Here is a 21010-nt window from a genome sequence, read left to right as displayed (position 1 = left end):
AGGGAAAAGCGCATTAACTTTCAGGTCCGTGAGTATTCTTCAGACCACATAGTACTACTGAAGATAACCATGGGAAGGAAGCAAGATAACTCCAACAGAACAGAGCAAGGGCATTACCTGGCAGTGCAGTGTGCTGGTGAGCATCTTCGGTGGGAAGCGTCAGCAAGCACATCCAGAGAGTACAGAGCAGATAATGGATTGAACTGGAAAGTCAAGAGATTTTATTTAAGCGAAGCATTAAAAGAAACAGTCTCCAGATACAGCTGCTCAGATACATTCCCTACAGCTGTTCATACAGCATAAGGAGAACTTTCTGACACATCAAGGGGTAAGACTAGGTGAGAACTGACTGTCCCTTCAGACAAAAGACTAGCACAGGGCGCAACAACAAGTCTCATAACCATCTTCTTACAACAGACAGCCTAACAAAAGCACACTCCTCTTTCAACTCACATTATTAAAAATGCTGGTTAAGTAAGAGCATACTCAAAGAGCTCTATTGCTGCATACCATGAGCAAAAAGCCTGCAACCTTTTTGGGAAGTCTCTTGTCTACTTTCACATTGTACGGAGAAAAGTCACTGTTATGAATGGTGCAAGCACAGAACTTCCCACAGAGCAGTTCAAATATTCCTTATGGTCATATGTATCACTGAAACAGACCTCTAGAAGACTCAGGCCCCACCAGGTTCAGTTCATAATGAGCTCCCAATTCATGCCACAACAAGTGAGTTGCTCCTCCCACTGCCAATCCACCTCACAAGCTTTTTTTGAAAACTGCTTTAAACCAAGTTTCTGAAACACCGTGGTCAGGCATATCTCAGATCCCTTGTTAGACATACACAAAACAGAAGGCACCAAACCTGTGCAGAAGACACAACTCTTCAGATTTTTTTAAAGGTCAGATAGAAATGGAACAATCTAGTCAATCAATGCATGGACCAAACTTTTATTCAAAATGCAAATCTGAGGTTTAGACTGGTAGTTTCTCTGTGGTACATGAGTTACACGTCGGTTCAGCATCTCCTCTTTATTTATAAATCACACCACAAAGAGGAAATTCATTTCCATCTGCTTTGCAAAGTGCTACAGCCATCTCCAGAACACTTTCTTGTGTTACTAGAATTATTGATGCATTTTTCAATAAAGACAAATGAATAATCCACAGCTGTAGCAGGACTCGTCATAAAAGCTATTTGCAACTCTAGAACTCTGTACTAGGCCTGTGCCTTCAACCTTTCTGAGAAAGAAGAGGCACTATGCACCACAAAGCTGCTGCTATCAGGGAGCTCCTCCTTCCATTGGCCTGTTAGTTTACTGTCAATGAAGTAACACTGCAGCTGCACAGTAGGGGAGAAGCACCAGTAACCCTCTGTAGCTGATTCAAGTTCATTTAAGAAAAACAAAATTTATTTTCTCCATTTTAAAGCTTACGTAGTAATCATTCTTATCTCTAGCAATAGAAAAGCAGTATGTGAAATGCTCTCATTAACAGAAAATACACAATTGCACAAAGGCCTGAAAATTATTTCTTGCCATATATGTCGTTTTAGTCACCTAAAGGGTATAACAGACTTCAGTCCTACTGCTCACCAACCAAAAACCAACTTGCAAGTAAACAGAAAGGAGTGTGCATGGCTAGGAACAATCTTACAATGTGAGTGCTCAAATGGAAGATCCTTTTTGCTTTCTGCTATCAAGAACTCAAGCTCTTATATCTAAAGTAAAAATGCCTCCTAGCACTGAAGCTATGAAAGGCTTATCAAAGAAAATAAAAGTGCATACATAAGAGTTTCAGTTATAAGAATGCCTGTTTCCCTTGCTTATCACCCCTTATAGTTTCCTGTGACTGCTGCTACTTAACTACAATTGTTACTTACTACTTACCATTTTTCCCTTCTCTACTGATGAGGCTATCAGGTAGAAGCCTGAGCCAAACACGGCAAAACAAAGCATTTAAAAAGAGGAAATTGTTCCAATTTATATGGAAATTTGCAAGGCCAAAGCTCCTGCCAAGAGTCATTTTCCCTCCTATTCACTGTCAGAGAGGAAGGCCTACACTAATGTGAAATAGGGAGCTAATCAGTTTAAATAAACAACATAATGCCGGAGACACGGGTTGTGTTCAAAGCCCAGAAGACATCAGTTACCAAGGTGAGAAGGGACAGGGCCATCTTACCTCGTGTGCACAGGCCACACCATAAGGAAAATCAGAAGCTGGCACTTTGTTCTTTCTAGAGAAGGAAACAAAAAAAAAAAAAAAAAAAAAGGTAGAGCAGAGTCAGCTTACCTGATTGCGATCTCTCTTCCCCATGGACGGTAACCAAAAACTGGAAGGAGGCAGAGTCAGAAGGACAGGTGGAAGCAATGCCAAGGAAGGAACAAACACAGGGGAAAACAAAAAGGAGGGTTGGGGGTAAGGAGAGAAGGGGAGGAAAAGAACAAAGATGGAGGGAGAAGGAAAAAGATTAAACATCAGCAAGACCAATATGAAAAGCAACACATTTCAGATCCAAGTAAGAAAACTGGATATTAACAGCTGGTTAAGGCAGCCACTGCACCACAGTCAAGAGGTGCCATCCTTACCTATCCACTGCCCAACTAGAACAGCATTAGAGGGATGCCAAAGGATAGGCACCATGAGAACTTCTAGTGCTGACTACAATTTAAATACACTAATTGGAGAAGGAGAAGGAACAGGAAAGAAAGAGAAAGCAATTTCACGGCTGCCTTGTCAGCATGATTTCTGCAGTCTGGGTGTGTGTCCATAGCGTGACTCCACACAGAAGCTTTTTAATTAACTAACATATAGGGCTCAATCTTCTCATACTGTGCAGAACATCTGCAGTTATTGCAATAGCACATTATAAGGGAGGTGGAAAGACAAAGCTGACTGTAACCCAAAGGGATCTGAACAGCGTCCACACACTGCAGCAGCCTTATAACAAAATGGAAGTCAGCAGTTGCAAATAAGTAAACATAGAAGCCACCAGTAGAGGACTGTCTCCCATTCCACAGGTCACTGCACGCTTAAGTTACAATCTGACTCTTCATTCCCTTCAGTCCCAGGAGGGAAGAGGACCCAATAGTTCTTCCTTCCCTCCCAAAGTTCTACACAACAGCTGTTAAGGGCCTTACTCTTTCTGGCGCGGATCACTAACAATACGACCTAGCCTCTCGGTGCCCAGAGTGCTCATGGAGGTCTCCTGAAACACAAAGACAGGTAAAAGGTTGTAGACTCACATAGTGAGCAGACATGATAATTTGCTGCTACCCATAAGAACAAATCTTATCCCCCTGGGCTGTATCCTTTCCCTTCCAGCCCACTCTCAGATAAACATATTCACCTTTTCCTTTCAGAACCCCCAACCCAGCTGATTTAACAAGTTACAACGGCAGAAAATCATTCAGTTTTACTTGTGGGGTTTGGTTTTTATTATTTTAGTGATTACATTTGTTTGCACAAGGGTGCAACAAGGACTGGACTAGTACAAAGTCAGTTGGGCCTGAAACAGGCTGACAGACAGGACATCACACTGTCCCACTGTCCTATTCTCACATGGGATACAGTTAATTTTCACAGGAAGCTGGGAGGAGACACAGCCAGGACAGCTGACCCAAACTAGTCAAAGGGGTATTTGATACCATAAGACATCATGTTTATTGTATAACTGGGGGAGCTGGCTGTGGGAGGCAACTGCTGCTCAGGAGCAGGCTGTGTATTGGTTTTCTGGATGGTGAATGATTACATTTTGTATCCATCACTTTGTAAATCTTTTATTGTTATTAATGTTGTTAATCTTTTCCTATACTGTTCTGCTAACCTGTTTTTATCCCAACCTATGAGTTTTCTCCTTCCCAACCCACCAGGGGCAGGGAGGAGCGAGCTACTGAAAGCTACTTCTGTCAGATGTGAAGGAAAGCTACCCCTTGAAGGATGATGTTACATGTCACCCAGGCAAGTGGACCACCATGGAGAGAGGTATCCAGTGCCTGAGGGAATTAGCTGTGCTGGACATGACTTATAATGATCTGAATAATGAGCAGTTACCCACAGATTCAGATGAAGTCCAATGCACACAACCCATGTGGTGGAAGTTTCTACGGGTTGCACCATCATTGTGTGCTAACTCATTGGCAGTAATGTCCTGGAAAGAAGGCGGGGTACAAACGCGATGGATTGGCTGGCCAACTCCAGCAATACAAAGGAAATCTCTCTTCCTCCCTATGGGCCTATGTCTCTGCTATGGAGAAATTGCCAGACATGCTAGCTGAGAAACTGTCCTGAGAGTTCTAGAAATTCAAGGGTAAGTTCTGCTCCCCACCTGTATGAACCAGTATCTCAGCTATTACATTAGAAGTAAACATTCCTTGGCTCAAGAGAGAGGATATAAAGGGTACACACCTTAAGGCACTCTGTGGTTTTATCTGTGTGACCATGGAGAGGACATGAGGAAGTGGAATGGAAAAAATCTACCTGAACACTGGAGGCATGGGTATGTGAATTGCAAGGAAAAACACTGACAAAAGGGGATTCTTCCGGGAAAAAATGCTGCTTCAGTTTCCAGCAGGCAGCTCCCCAGACAGAGTAGAAGGGCTGATCTTATGTCTAATCCTCTTGAAAGGACTTCTATTTCATTTTTACAAGAAGCCAGTAATGAATACTATAACCAGGCCTAGAGGGCCCTGCTGCCAGTCAGGTGGAGGAAAAGGATAAGCAGGTTTATTGGACTATGTGGATTCGATGGCCTGACACATCAAACCAAGAGTGTAAGGCTCTAGTGGACACTGATGCCCAATGTAGCCTAATGCCATAAAGCTATAACAGGGCAGAACCCATCTGTATTTCAGGAGTAACAGAGGAATCCCAACAGCTAACTGTATTGGAAGTTGACTGGGAAAGAGTTGCAAAAGCCCACCATTGTGACTGGCCCAGAAGCCCTGGGCATCCTTGGCATAGACTACCTCAAGAAATTATATTTCATGGACCTGAAAGGGTGCTGGTGAGCTTTCGATGTAGTAGCCTTGGAGACAGAGGAAATTAAACAGCTGCCTACCTTGCCTGGTCTCTCAGAGGGCCCTTCTTTTGTAGGGTTGCCGAGGGTTGAAGAACAACAGGTGCAAAGTGCTACCACAATGTTGGACCAGCAGCAATATTGTACCAACCAAGACTCCCTGATTCCCATCCACACAGCGATATGTCAACTGGAGAGTGAAGGAGTGATCGGTAAGACTCCCTAACCCTTTAACAGTCCCATATGGCTAGCATGAAAACTAGTAGAGGTTGGTGACTGACAGCAAACTATTACTGAATGTAGTCACGCTGCCACTGAGTGCTGCCATGCCAGACATGCTAGAGCTTCAATACAAACTGGAGTTAAAGACAGCCAAGTGTTATCCCACAACCAGTATCGCTCATGCATTCTTCTCAGTGCCTTTGGCAGCAGAGTGCAGGCCACAGTTCACTTTCACTTGAAGGGGTGTCCAGTACTGCTGGAATCAGCTGCCCCAGGGGTAGAAACACAGCCCTCCCATCTGCCGTGGACTGATCCAGACTGCACTGGAACAGGGTGCAGCTCCAGACCACCTGCAATGCATGGGCAATATCATTGTATGGGGCAACACAGCAGAAGAAGCTATCAAGAGAAGAAAATAGTTCAAATCCTCCTGAAAGCTGGTTTTGACGTAAAACAAAGGTCAGGGGACCTGCACAAGAGATCCAGTTTCTAGGAATAAAATGGCAAGGTGGGCATCATCAGATCCCAATGGATGTGATCAACAAATTGCAGCTATGTCCCTACTGACTAGCAAAAAGGAAACAGAAGCTTTCTTGGGTGTTGTGGATTTTTGGAGAATGCAAATTACAGGCTGATTGTAAATGCTCTCAAGTGACCCAGCTGAAGAACTATTTCAAATAGGTACCTGAGCAATGACAAGCCTTTGAACAAACTAAACAGGAGATAGTTCATGCAGTAGCCCTTGGGTCACTCCAGGCAGGAAAAGATGTAAAAAAAATGTGCTCTACACCACAGCTAGGGAGAATCACCCTACCTGGAGTCTCTGGCAGAAGGCATCATTGGAGACTCGAGGTCAGCCCCTGAGGTTTTGGAGTCAGGGATAAAGAGGATCCAAGGCCCACTATACTCTGACTGAAAAGGAGATACTGGCAGGATATGAAGGGGCTCAAGCTGCTTCGGAAGTGGTTGGTATTGAAACACAGCTCCTCCTGGCACCTTGACTGCCAGTGCTGTGCTGGATGTTCAAAGTGAGGGTCCCCTCTCTACAAACCATGCAACTGATGCTACATGGAGTAAGTGGGTCACACTGATCACACAATAAATTGAATGGGAAACCCCAGTCACCCAGGAATCTTGGAAGTGATCATGGACTGGCCAGAAGGTAAACATTTTGGAGTATCACCAGAAGAGGAGGTGATGCATGCTGAAGGGGCTTCAAACTACAAGAAATGAAAAGCAATATGCCCCGTTCACTGATAGGTCCTGTCATATTGTAGGAAAACATGGAAGGTGGAAAGCTGCTGTGTGGAGTCCTACACAACAAGTCACAGAAGCTGCTGAAGATGAATCGAGTCAATTTGCAGAGGCGAAAGCCATCCATCTGGCTTTATATATTGCTAAGCAAGAAAAAAGGCCAGTACTTTCATCTTTTTACCAACTCATGGATGGTGGCAAATGCTCTGTGGGGGTGCCTACAGTAATGGGAGCAGAGCAACTGGCAGCACAGAGGCAAAGCCATCTGGGCTGCTGAATTATGGCAAGATATTGCCGCTCAGATAGAGAACTTGGTCGGAAAAGTATGTCACGTATATGTTCACGTACCCAAGAGTCAAGCCACTGAAGAACATCAAAACAACATGTAGGTGGATCAGGCTGCTAGGATTAAAGTGGCTCAGGTAGATTTGGACTGGGAACATAAGGGTGAATTATTTATAAATCAGGGGGCCAAGACAACTCAGTTCATCAAGAAAGGGATGCAACATATAGATGGGCTCATGACCGAAGGATCAGCTTTGACCATGGATGTTATCGCACACGACTTGCTCTGGGAGCACGTTTCTCCCTGCGAGACACTGCCCTGTATATGTGCTTGATGCTGGCATACACACACGGTCTGAAGCATAACTTGTTCATATCCACATAGCAACTACCACCAAGAAAGAAATATACTCTGTTGTAAGGGTCTGTAGATGAGGATAGAAGTCTTTCACAGGTAAGATTCTTCACAGCTTTTGCCAGGCATATAGGTAAAACACACTCAAAGTTTGGGGGGAGTTGTAAGGTTGCAGCAGGGGTGAAAGATGGGCTATTTGTTACAGCAGGAAAATTAACTTAAAGTGCCGTAATGTTTAAATTTACGGTTTATTACTGTGTAAATTACAAGCCGTACTTTTGGTAATTAGCAGCTCGCTGGCGGGGAGCTCTGAATGAAACTCATTATTTATGATTACAATTTAGAGAGAGATGGGGAAGGGGGAGCAGTGACCTCTGCTGCAAATGACAAAGATCCCTTTAAGGTGATGAAGATGAATTAAACAAGTAAATATTATCCTTCTCACTCAGATCATTAGAGGTGCTGCCGACAGGCCAAGCCACTTGCAGGTGGCCTGAGGAACTCTACCCAAATCCAGTGTCCTGCCAGCTGAGGGTTCATATTTTAAATGCTGGTTACAGCTACGCAAGGTGAGTAGAAGAAAGAAGGGGCAAACAAGGATCTTTCAAGTGTGACTGAAGAGAAGGAAGAAGTTGCACTCCTCTACAACCCAGGCCCCTCTAACACACCTTGCTAACAAACTCTCTAAAGCCAGTCAGCTCATAATATATGCTAATATTTTCACAAGCACTGGGCACATTGCAATAAAAGTAAAGCCAAACACAGCCAATACCTTCCTTCTCACAAACATCTTTTACAAGAGACAACAGCACTCAACACTCCAAGATCCGGACCTGACCAGGTATATTCCTCCCTCTTTCAGACAGGCACCTACAACGTATTGCTTATTCCCTCAGAAACAGGAGTAATATTTTGTTTGTTGTTTGTCCTACATGTAATAAACCTAGTCAATGGCTTTGGGTAATTTTGTCTACATTATTGCATATACCCTTTTATTCTTCTGTCTCTCCACTAAAAATGCAACTGTTAAAACGACCCTCCTTTGCTGACACTCATATCGGTCTGCTTCCCTATCTAAAATTTGGTCTTCCTTCACGTTTGAGTCACCTCTCTGCCCTTGTAGTCTCAGATTATGAGCATGCACAAGTCTCATGCCACCGTCATTTTCCCCTACATTCTGTCTAAATCTTCTTCATGTTTATGCTCCCTATCATTTATCTTCAGACCTCTTTTCATACTGCTTTTATCACTGATCAACTGTCTTTGCCACTCCAAACCTACCTTAAAATCCACTTAGTCACTCAATCAACTTCTGACAGTCAAAGCAGTTACACAAATCAAACAAAACCTGAAACAAAAAATGAAAAGGGCCCCTTCCTGCAGAAAAGAATTCACACGATATCTTAGGATAGTACATCAGGACTGATCAGCATTGGAAATACTATATTATTATCTTGCAAAAGGGAATACCTTGCCAACAAGCCTCCTCCGACCTTTTCGGAGACAACGGGCAGCAGCTCCTGGAAGGCGATTCAGGCGAGCATGAAATCCTGAAAACCAAACCCAGAAAAAACTGAGTAACGAATACAAAAGATTCTTCATGACAAAACCACCAGGAAGAGTAGTTCAGTGGTCAGATCAGATCCTCTGTCTCTGTTTTCCTCAATCTGTAAGAGGCAGATATGCCCATTAATGCACAAATCACATAAAATCCCTATTAAAAAACAAAAAAAGACTCAAGAATGTGGGCAGCTGGTATGAGTACTTTAGTATCCTCTCCACTAGCGCAGTTATTTTTAATTGAATCATTAAAAAAACCAGATCATTCACACCAGTTGAAATTGCAGCACCTATGAACAGAATCTACTCTTGCCATCACATCAAAAGTTCTCGAACACCGGGCATTCCTTAGGGACCTCACCTTTCTGAGCTGGCCGTGAGGGCAACAGGAACGTGGAATCTGAGAGCTTGTCCAGGCCTGAGTCAATCCGCTCCACTTCAGATCGGTGGTCAGCTCCCCACTTGGGAAGAAGTTTGGGGACAGTGAATCCTGGAACACATTCTCCTTCATAAAACCAATCACTTTGCTCATCATCTCCTAAAGAAATAGGATGAAATTAGCCACAAGTAACATAAATGTGCCCCGTGACAGTCCCACAAAACAGTACAGGTAGGCATTCCTGGATGTGAAACAACCGAAATCTCATTTTGAATTCCTTCCTGAAGAGTCCTGTATTTGCATTCTGTTTCAATGATCTGCAGTAACTATGGGGCCTCACTAAATGCTTTAAACAATCCAACTCATCAGTCTACAGAATTTCCCTCTGGAACAAAGGCCTCTTTATAGACCTGCCTAGGGCAGCTTTAGCACTCTGTTGTGACTGCATCTCATCAACCTTAGTTCAATGTTGTGTGATGTCTTATGCAGAACTCTTTCTCTCAAGTAATTACTGTGACAGAGGTAGAAGTCAATCATTTTGCACGTGTTATAAGCTGTCACAGGAGAGACTTCACAACAGGAGAAGATCAGGCTCACAGAGTAAGCAAAAGAAGCATACTCACTGATGAGAAAGATCCCTAGTCTCCTAAGATAGCAGCTAAGAGGAAAACACACAACTATTAGAAATGGTCACTCTGAGTGTAAGGTACTAACCATGCTGGGAGTCTGCCTCAATCCAAATTTCTTATAATCTCTTGGAACAACAAACTCTTTGTAAAATTAGAGCAGTGGCTACTGAAGTCATGACCAAAGTCTCCATAAAGCAGGGTCACTGTAATTAATGCAGTTGCAGTCTGAAACTGAACTGCATCAGACACCATTCATGGTAAATCTGCTTGGCCAGGAATCCTCTGAGAGCAGTAGCACATGAGCAGCCTAAAAGAAAAGCAGGAAGACGGCACACCTTGCTTTTCAGTAGCTCAATTAACAGTCCTGTGCAATTGCATGGCATTTAACCTTGCTTTAAAAACCTACCACAGCTGACTTAGGCTAAACTCTCATTTGCCTACCATTAAGTCTCAACTCAAGCATCTCCACTTATTCTCCTTTTCTCACCAAGTTACATTATCACTGACTAAAGCCCATTATGCCTGCCCACACATCTTGCCAGGAAAAACAAAACAAAACAAAAACAACACACACAACAACACACAACCAACCAAACAAAAAACCCACCAAAAACAAACAAACAAACCAACCACAACAACAACCAAAAAGCACAACTCCATCCCATGCTGCAATCTTGCACATACCAGAAGAAGCAACACCCAAAACCAATGCTAATCAGCAACAGGTAGGACAGTCAGAACACTTCATCTCAAAGCTCTGACACTGCTTCTTATTTCTGTGATATGTCAGTTGATGTAGCATGCTTGTGACAAATATATTTTAAAATATAAATATAAATATCCTTGTCCACCTTTTAGTGATTTAAAAACAAGTAATGTTGGATAATTCTTCTAAGTGATTATAATTTGTGCAAAAATATCTCTAGGGCTTTGGATCTATGAGCACAGTGCACTGTCATATCTCAAATCACTACTTTCATGAGACAAACTTCAACTATCAGGATCATATGCTAATACCACAGTAACTTTCACTGTGAGAGGTCTCAATGCATTTAACAAAAAAAGCTTATAATCAATTTATAAACTAGGACCATCCTCTACTCACAAAAGTGCACTGGTACCTGGAATTACAAAGACAATCTATTTAATTAGAAACAGCAAGAATAGTACATGACATAATCTCAAAAGAAGTGTGAGGGGGAGGGTGGGACATACAAAACAAAAAAAAAAAACCCAACAAACTACATTCAATTTAAGCACACTGCTATCCTAAATTTCCCATTATTCAGTTTGAAATTGTACTAGAAAAATATTTCTAAGGTGACGATCTGTGACAAAGAAAAAAGTTTTGAGCTCTCTCCATCTGACTGAACTGGGGAGCTGTTATTGTTTGCTTTATGATTTGGAATTGTCTAAAAAAGTTAAAGGATATGCTTCTTATTTAATCTGAAAGCACAACATTTTTAAAGCCTTTTTAACGTAATTGTAAACTAAAACATCTTGGCCAGTGTTGTGGTTTAACCCGTGTATGCTACTTGTAGTAGCAGCCAAAAAGTTATGTCTAAAACAGGATATAAAACCAGGGCAAGTATATAGGGCAATCATATAGACAAGTGTGTGTGTATATATATATATATATACACATATATATGTATATATATACACACACATATATGTGGATATGTGTGTGTGTGTATATATATATACACACACATATACACACACACATCCACATATATGTGTGTGCATATATATACATATGTGTATGTATATATTTATCCAGTCTACATCAATCTTGCTTGGGCGATAAAGTAAAGTAAAAATTCAAGACTTCAGTCACCACCCTGCTTCATCATCTGATATGCGAGTGCTCACTAATTTCAGCTCCCCCAGAACAAGTGTCAGCAAAAAGAGAGGACAGAAGATTTGACTTTTCTGTTGCTTTTTAAGGATCGAAGACTGCAAACACTTATTTTTCAGCAAAAGTCAAAGGTAATATTTTAAATTCCTACACCTATGGGAAGTATTATAGCCACCTAAGATCACAGCAGATCACTACAGCCTAACAGATCATCAGAAAATACTAAGCATATTTGCTAAGACTGAGTTGCCTCACACACAGATGCCTAGGTCAGTAACAAGCCAGCGGAAGCAGTGTTTCCTACCAAGTTACTGATACTACTTCCTTCAGCACTCTCATATTCCCAGAAGAGATCTCATCCAAATCTTAGCTTGTGAAATGTGACAGAATCGGAGTGCACACCACCAGAAGTTGCGTGGAATTAAAGGTCTCTAGAGTCACATTCAACCTGTTCCAAATATAATAGCCCTGAGTGCCTATGTGCCTACTGCAATCTCTTTCACACTTACTTCTGCCGTATCTCCTTATGGGATGGACATGGATAAATAAAACCAGATTACACTCCACATTTAAATGGCCTAAGAAACCACTTCTACAACAGCCATTAAAAATGCTAGGTTTAATTAACGCACACAAGAGCAAGTGAGGAACACATACTTAAAGAAATAAAACTTCTCACGTATCACCGTTGTCTTCTTTGCACAGGCCATTAGATGACTTGTCAACACTAAGTGATGTTTTTCCCCATCATCTTTTCCCACCCATAAAGAAAATGACTAACAGATTCAGGCAATAATAGTATGTAGGCAAGAATTAAAACACCTATAGAAATAAATGACAAGCTCTGCTCCTTCATGATGGAGAGGTCTAAAACTCCTTTTGTATTTCTGTGCCTTTCCATAATAATAGTGTCTCACATTTCAAATGTTATGGATCTGACATGCAAAGTATTTCAGCAGGATGAGCATACTGTTATCAAAATCACACCTTTGTAGCTCTCAGCTCATTTTTTAACTTCTAGTCCATACTTCCCTCTCTGTCCCTCTTCAAACACAGGTCTTTCTTTGTATTTGTAAAGAAATTAAGATAAATCCCCAGCAACAGATCAGGAAAATCACAGGACAGTTGTTACCTTGACGGCCCTCATCATTGGTAAACAGACCAGTATCACTGCTGCTGCATACACTGCTGGTTTCACTAGAACAAAAAACAAACAAACACTGTTACAATTGTAGCAGATACAAAACATAAACCACTTTATTACATTTTACTAGCTTCTCTGAGCTCCAAATGCTTTGCATATCTTACATGCATTTCAGACACATGGCTGGCTCTGGCACAGCACATAATTGCTTTCTGTTAAGACCTAGCAATGCTGCATCACTTGAAAAGAGTAGAAACCTGCATCTAGTCTAGTTCTAAGTTATCAAAAAGTAATTAATACAATGGTATTTGCCTCGGGTACTAGAATTAATAATCTAACTATGACATTGTCTCGAATACTCACTAGGAAATTAAGTGCAGTTAAAAACTCTGTCCTTGGGTCACTTAACAGCTACTGAAAACCCTGTGAAGTTGTTCTCTACTTCAGATTCCTTTTTCTCAAAAATCTTACACAGGTACAAAAACCCCTTCAATCTAAGGCAACTTTTATTTCATTTGGAGGGAAGGGCAGCTGCTACATTCACAGCTCTTCAGCTGAATACCCACAGCATGACTTGCTGCTGATGATTGCAACCTCATTACAGCACACTTTGCATTTGCTGAAACAGTTACAGGTGACTTAATTCCTGAACCAAAGAGTTAAACTAGAAATTAATGTGCAGAAAGGTGTTAATTGACTGTAAAGCTGCATGAATATTTGTAGCAAAACTACATGCTCTGGTCAGTCCCAAGCATAGCTTTAATGCTGATATTAAATCAATCCTTGGACACTTCAGGCAATACTTCCTCTGATTTAGCTCAGAGATATCAGAACAAGCAGAAACTGCTTACTGCCTGCCCCCTTAGCACTAAGGCCTTAGATACAAACGTCAGGTGTAACTCAGCACTAGGCCCAATCTGCAATTATGGCATGCTGCTGTCAGAAAGCACCTCTGGGTCCCTTTTTTCCAGGGAAATTGGATCATACTAGAAACCAGTATCAACTGGATACCCGTTGATTCAAAGGGCTGAAGGATGAGGGATCACAAGATTTGTCACCGCAAAGAATTGCAGGCACATAATAAAACTTCATTTTGTGAGCATATTATTGCTCTTAGAAAATGTAGTCTATAAAGTGTAACCAAATCAACTCATCATGCTGGGTATCTCCAAACTCTGCATCTTCATCATTATATAAAGGCCGTTTCAACTTAAGGGATGAACAGTCTGTACATCATTCCCATATTCCAATATGCAAGTTAATATCGAATTCCAAATCACTCCATTACAAAGTTTGGCTATCCATTCACCCTCCCACAAATACACCATAGCAATTAAGGCCAAGGACTGAGAACCACAAGTTATTTGTTTCATTCCTAGCTCTCCTACCAACTCAGTGTATGACCCTGGGCAAATCTCTTAGTATGTCTGCCTTCCCTTTTGAAAGCCTAGATTAATAGTCCTCACAAGCAGCAGATGCAAGGATTGAGTAACTGCTTCATAACAGTCTTAGCATCCTCAGAGGAAAGGTGTCTGAGAAAGGAAAAGGCATTAAGTCAAGATCCCAGACCGTATTAACGGTACTTCAGCCATGCTGGTGCACTTAGAGCTCTCTAGTTCCTTATAGTACACGTTACTTCCAGTGCTTTGCCGGAACAAATTTCCACAGATCTCATCCTCTCCACCACCCCTTTTACACTTCAGGGCTGAACACAAACTAGACTCCTACACAAGCCTTTCTGCAGGTCCAGTAAGCACTGATTAATGACCTCCACTTGCAAAGGAGGCTACTTACCTTAACCATGAAATAATGAATGCTATTGATCCAACAAGCTACTGCTATAAAGTGTTATTGATCACCCAATCTTTGGCTAAAATGGTCCTCATTTAGCAGTTTCACTGTTGCAAACACCTGGAGCAAAGCATGCTTATAATTAAATAGTTTGGGGGAGTTAAAGTGAGAGGTGATGGACAGAGATCTCAGGTTTCCCCCATTTATTCTTTCGCCTGAGCTATTGTTTGTGTCAGGAGGGATATTGATTTTCTATAAAAATAAGAAAACAAGAGGCACCGAGGGGCTGCAGAAGGTCAGGCTGAGTTGCAGAAGGAGGGGAAGCTGAACACTCTGTCTTTGTCACTTGCCTTCCAAGAGAAAGGAATTTTTTCTTTACAGAAAGACTGGTCTCCAATTCATCAGCTTAGCCATGCTCTTGACTGCCACTGTGGGCTGTCATTGAAACAGCTCCCTTCCAAAGGGTAAAGCGACTGTACTGCACTGCACACTCAGAATGAACACTGGTCACACTCCCAGGTCAGAATACTGTACTGGGCTGGGCTGGGACAGAGTTAAATTTTCCTCATAGTAGCTCTATGGTGCTATGTTTTGGATTTATGACCAAAATACTGTTGATAACACACTGATGTTTTAGTTATTGCTGAACAGTGCTTAAACAGTGCCAAGGCCATGTCTGTTTCTCATGCTGCCATGCCAATGAGAAGGCTGGGGGTGCACAAGAAGCTGGGAGGGGACACAGACAGGACAGATGACCCCAGATGACCAGGGGGATATCCCACACCATGTAAGGTCAGGCTCAGCAATATAAGCTGGGGGAAAGAAGGAGGAATCGGGGACGTTTGGGGTTACGGCATTTGTCTTCTCAAATAACCGTTATGCATGATAGAGCGCTGCTTTTCAAGAAATGGCTAAACATCTGCCTGCCCATGGGAAGCAGTGAATGAATTCCTTATTCCGCTGTGCTAACACACATGGCTTTTGCTTTACCTATTAAACTGACTTCATCTCAGCTCACGAGTTTTCTCACTTTTCCAATTCTCTCCCTCGTACTACTGGGAAGGAATAAGTGAGCAACTTTGTGGGGCTCAGCTGCCTATCCAGGTTAAACCACAACAAATACATCTGCACCAAGCCAGTGATGACACACAGCATTGGTGGGTCAGTACAATCTCCAGTTTGAAATAGTCACATTAAGAGTTATGGCACTTAAGAGTAGCCAAAGTGCACATCTCTCACTAGTAAGCATATCATTCAAAGAGATTTTTCAGACAGTTCTTGGACCATGGTTTGTTCAACCCTCAAGTCAAACCCAGACCATTCTGGGAGTACTCAGCTTAGACCAGCAAGAGAAAGAACTTTAGCACTCAATATATAATTTGCCTTTGCTTTATTATGGCTACAGGGAATCTCAAAGCATTAAGGGACAGAAAGGCATGTTACTTCTAACAGTCTTCGAAGTTAATTGTTAGTTTTGTACAAATATACAAATGGCTACTTAAACTAAGTCCACCTTCTTCCTCTGTTTTTTCCACAACCACTTATATATCAGGCTTTGAATCATGTCATTATCCAACTTAGAACCATCTTTGTTCCCTCATCATGTTCCTGCACATCCTTCCTTCTCTCAATTTGTGTTCATCTCTTGCCATGTTTGGGAAACAATTCCAAAGGTTTAATTTCACACACACTTTGAATCACAATACTGCAGCACATCTGCCCCCAGGAAAAGAGTGGGTGCAGTCCCACAAGCAAACTATACAAACTACCTCCTCATTAAGTATCTATATCCAAAGCTTCCTCAATGAATGGGAGTTTATCTACTGAATACACTAGGTTTTCGATCTGACTTCGTATAAGTAGACTTCTAGAAAGCAGAGGAAATGCTGCATGCTTTAGTATTTACAGAGATTCATTCCTACATAATAAAGAACAGCAAGTGTCAGTGGAGGGGAGGAAAAATGTTGTAAAAAAAAAAAAAATCTGTTCTGAATATACAACTTAGTTTGTCTAAAAACACTTAGTTTTGTGACACTCCTCACTGCTAGATAAGTAAACAGTAGTGAAACCAACTGAGTATCCAAGTGTTTCATAAACCACTAGATCATCACAGACTGCTTCCAAGTCCCACATGCTGTATCGGTCACTCTCCATCCCACCAGCTTGTCTGATGACAACCATACCATTCGCTCTCTCAGGCATCCAGTTTTCTTCTCCCTTCCTCAGGATGTGCCCTTGTTAGACATCCGTGCAAGGTACTTCTCTTACAGTAGCAGAAAAAACAGCTAGAGCAGAGCAAGTGTGAGGTAAGCACAGCCAGTTTCATTCTGCTGCTGGTAGTCAAACGCTATATTTAAGGCAGCAGAGACCAAAGCATGATCATTCACTGCCGTGAGGGATACTCCGCAGTCAAGAGGGTTGTATGTATTTCTCTCTCCAACTTTGACCCTCCCTAGTGAGCCACAGCACAGATCACACATGTGGTGTTGGAGAGGTCAAATATTCCAATCCCTGGCTTTCCAAAGAGAATCCCAAGGATTTGGCAGCAGATGGTAATTGTCATTTGATGCAGACACTTTCACAATAATTAGTTTGAGAGCAAGGGACAACTGAGACAGAACAAAGTGATTTCCCAGCATGGTCCTCAAGTAACAGTCCAGATGAAGCTGTTTATTTACTCTTTCAAAGGCTGGCACAAATAAAGACTGGATGAAAGCCTGCTGGTTTAAGTTCAAGTTTGACATGATGGAACAGACTCTGACTGCTGGAAAAAAAACCTCAAGGAACACTGTCCATCACTGCCACATCAAGTAAGGGTATCTCTCAGTCCATCACCACTGATATGCAACATGCAGGGGCTACTCAGTACATTCCCTTTCACGGACTACCAGCAAATAGCTCTGAAAAGATAAAAGTGCTTTTAATAACTAATAACAAAAAGGCATCCAATAGTCTCTTGAAAAGGCCAACTTCGCACTCACTTTTAAAGCAAACAATAGCCAATTTTTGAGGAAAAAAATGACCATTTTTTTGCTACTTCCACCCTCTAACGGTTACATGCAAACCACACCGGTTCAGTAAAAATGCAACAGTGGTCCCGTGGATCAGGACAGTGAGGATGTACTACAATCTATGCTTTTCACAGTCTCCCAGAAAATACCACTGAGAAGCGTGCCCTTCCAGCTATTATCTACAAAGCCCTCAATAACCAAGTGCCAACCCATCCACTCTAACAAACTAGAAAGCCAGCACACTTGAAACAAACCATAATGTATGAACAATTATACTGGATCAAACAAATATACTGTCCAAATCCACTGTCCTCTACCTGATAGTGCCTGTTACAGCGGATGCATGAAGAAAGAATGAGAACAGGACAAATACAGACTGACTGTTTCCTCTGTATATTCCTCCAACTTCTAGCAGTCACCAGTTTAAAGGCTTCCTGAGTCAGATCTTCTATCTGGACTGTAATGCTTAACAGCCCCTGATAAATCTATGCTCTACATCTCCTTTTTGGATACATTTAAATTTTGGACCTCCAGAATGTCCCACACCAGAGTTCCAAACCTCAGGTTTTATGAAAACATGTATTTTTTTAATGTTTCCTTAATGTCTCCTGCTTCTTACATAATTATAATTAGCAAATAAACAGCCCTATTCACTTTCTGTAGGCCATTCATTAAGAAACCTCCTCCATTTGATTCTCAGCACTTGTTTCTTTTCTAACCTGAAAAAACTCTTCGTACAGAAGCAGTTTCATAACACCAAACCTTCTATAGAGAGAATAAAAGCCATATTCATGGGGAAAACTTCCCAAGACTGACACACAAACTTGGACCATGACATTTACATTGCTTGTTTTCATCTCTTTTAAGAGATTCTGCCACAAATCAAAGTTCTCCAAAACCAGACACAAAGACATGACAGACTCCACTGTTTGCACAAGCTTATTCTGTAAGTATTAATTCAGTTTCCACCAACTTCTTTATCGCCTAGGCACGTTTTCCCCTAGCTAGCCTTTCAGGACCCTATTCCAGATCCAGAGAAGAGATGCTTTGACTGAGGTTCACACAGTACCTGCACAGAGGGCTAGGAGTCATGACGGGAGATTTGATCTGTTCTCTATTACCACTTATGGTAAATTCTGAAAACAAGAAACTGAGATCAGTTCATATCAGCAATGCAAAGCAAGTGCCAGTGGTGGATTTGCTCTCCAAGCCTCAGGCCACAAGCATGCACTTTGCAGCTGAAGGGCCACAGACATTTCAGAGGGCTCCTTGTGTAACAGAAGCCAGAAACATATCAGCTTGGCAGCTTTTCAAGGAAGTGTTTTGGGTCATCAGTACAGCATCAACAGGAAAGACTTGGAAAAAATCTACAGCTTAGAAGTTTCTGAGATATTTCTTTTCAAAAAGAGAACCGCACCAAATAATTTGATAGGAACTTCTAAAAGCAAGGCACAGGATTTAAAAGCAGCTGCAAGCAAAGCAGTCATCTGACTAAAACAGGGAAGAAACCGAGATCTCACCATTCCGACATGTTTTCATCTGAGCCCTGTTTCTGTTCATCAGCTTCACACTCCATCCGCTCCTTCCTTCCCCCTTTGCTGAGGAAGGGCCTGTTCTCCCCTGATTCACAAAGGCCGTGACTGGATGATGTCCAAGGGGCATTTTCCTTCCAGCGCGAAAGACACTGTTTCTTGGCTGACTTGAACCTGCAGCCCCTCTCGTAGTTCCACTCTGACACCCTGAGCTTTTGCTGGAGACTGGCAGCCACCTCTGATGTCACACGTTTGACTTTCCGTCGGCGTCTGAGAGGTCGACAGGGTGCGTTCTCTGTAAAGGAGTCTGACTCATGCCACGAGTGTTGCTTGCTCCTCAAGGTGGCACTGAGAGCTGGGTGTCGTTTGACCACTGCCATGTCATCAGAGTCACTGAAATTGGCTGTCAGCACCTCACGGCAATCCTTGACAGCTTCGTCCAAGCTTGACTCAGAGGCCTCACTGTAGCAGCAGGCATGCTCTGCCTGATGTGTGAAGTCTGAACGTCTTTTACGACCCCGTCTCTTACGAAGCTGACGCCGCTGCTGCCGTGGGCTTAGGGCCATCTCTTCCCATAGCTCATCCAGCTTGTTTTGTTCTGAAGTCTGCTCTAAGGCTGAGGCCAAGTCATGCACCAGTTCATCCATTGGCAACGCTACTAAAAATGACTACAATTAGCACCAGACATAAATGCCGCGACCAATACATCACTAGACTACAATAGGCTATAGCCTTTGTAACATTAACCAAGTTACACGTTTACTTCGGAGTTGCCTGGGAGAACCCAATGCAGGACAACTTCCACTTCTTGGGCTAATCTTTACTCCTTCGTTTTGCAAGGGTTAAATCCCTCTTCTAACCATGGCAGCAGAGATGTCACTACTGCAGCAGTTAAGTGCTCTGTGTCTGAAAAGGCCTTACGGTTGAATCTTTTGCATTGAAGCAACATGCCCTATTACACATCTTAAGGGTATGAGAGCCTGCAACTAGTTCGCTACCTGGTGTCGGTAAGCCACAGAGACACATTAGTCCGCTCAGCAAACAGACTGAGTCCCCCAAAAAGTAGACAAGCAGCAAAGCGAAGAGTAAAACAGATGGCAAAAGAGGCAGCTTGTGAGTCAGCATCACTTCAACAGCAAAACAAAGCGTGCAGGACCCTGTGCTCCTTGGAACTGAGTGTATGAGACCGAGCCCCAGCTCCCACTGCCAAAACCTCCCACCTCCGGGGCTGTCAGGCAGCTAATCCCAAATCCCCCACCTCACAACCTCCCTCCTCCCACTTGTGCCCTGCCGACTGGGGATTTCTCTCCCCACCTCCTACCGGGCTCAGAAACAGCTGCACCCCCATGCCGGTGAAGCACCTGCTGCCGCAGGCCGCCTCCCTTAGTCCGAGCGCCCTCACGCACCCGGCCATACCGTCCCCTTCCTCTGAGGAGAAGACCCTGCCCCGCCGGACAACCCCCGGGCCCTACCGGGAAGCCTTGTCCAGGTCGCCCCCCCCGTCACGGGCCCGCCGGGCCTCACCCCGACCCCGCTCACCGTCCGACGCCCCGTTCCGCCAGCCCCCTCGTCACCGGCGCTTCCGGCCTCCCCGGGCCACTTCCTCTCCGCCCGCCCCGCCTGCGGGGCGGGTCTGGCGGCGGGGGCGGGGGTTGCGCGGCGGAGCGGCCGCACTGCCGGGGCACCCCTGTGGGCCCGTCGCTTTCACACCCACGTTTTAGGCCTGGCCCCGGGGCTCCTAGGGTTTTAATAGCTCCTACGCCGGTTTCGGCTGTGGTTGATGCCGCCGTTGGAGCCATTACAGATCATTTACCTGCTAACGGGGCAGCTCTTGCCATACGTTTACTCTTTAGTTGCTTGGTTATATTATTTTTTAATAGGCAACCAATAAACTCGGTACACGAACTCCTCCATTTCGCTGCTGGCACGCTAATCGCATATATCAGCATGGAAATTAGTCATCTCCTGAATTA

At 43.2% G+C, this 21010-nt stretch overlaps 1 protein-coding gene across 6 annotated transcripts in view; it reads right to left on the bottom strand.

The window, feature by feature from the left end:
- Positions 1–20656, bottom strand: part of GPATCH2L (G-patch domain containing 2 like) — a 50341-nt gene extending 29685 nt beyond the window's left edge. For 2 of the 6 annotated variants that reach the window (XR_011739403.1, XM_065839371.2), the window contains exons 1-8: positions 20577–20656; positions 19026–19695; positions 12692–12756; positions 9052–9228; positions 8601–8680; positions 3138–3205; positions 2179–2233; positions 118–203 (exon numbers count right to left, since the gene is read on the bottom strand). Coding sequence is in view for 5 of the 6 variants with exons in the window: in XM_065839371.2 (XP_065695443.1) it covers positions 118–203; positions 2179–2233; positions 3138–3205; positions 8601–8680; positions 9052–9228; positions 12692–12756; positions 19026–19684 (1190 nt within the window). In the remaining variant the exon portion in view is untranslated. Of the gene's footprint in view, positions 1–117; positions 204–2178; positions 2234–2289; positions 2330–3137; positions 3206–8600; positions 8681–9051; positions 9229–12691; positions 12757–19025; positions 19696–20509 lie in introns of all 6 variants that reach the window. The other 4 variants (XM_071809466.1, XM_065839372.2, XM_065839370.2 and 1 more) reach the window with 4 other exon arrangements.
- Between the last annotated feature and the right edge of the window lie 354 nt (positions 20657–21010).

This window comes from Patagioenas fasciata, chromosome 5 (assembly GCF_037038585.1).
Source record: "Patagioenas fasciata isolate bPatFas1 chromosome 5, bPatFas1.hap1, whole genome shotgun sequence".
NCBI lineage: Eukaryota > Metazoa > Chordata > Aves > Columbiformes > Columbidae > Patagioenas > Patagioenas fasciata.
This window is presented reverse-complemented; position numbering and strand designations above follow the sequence as displayed.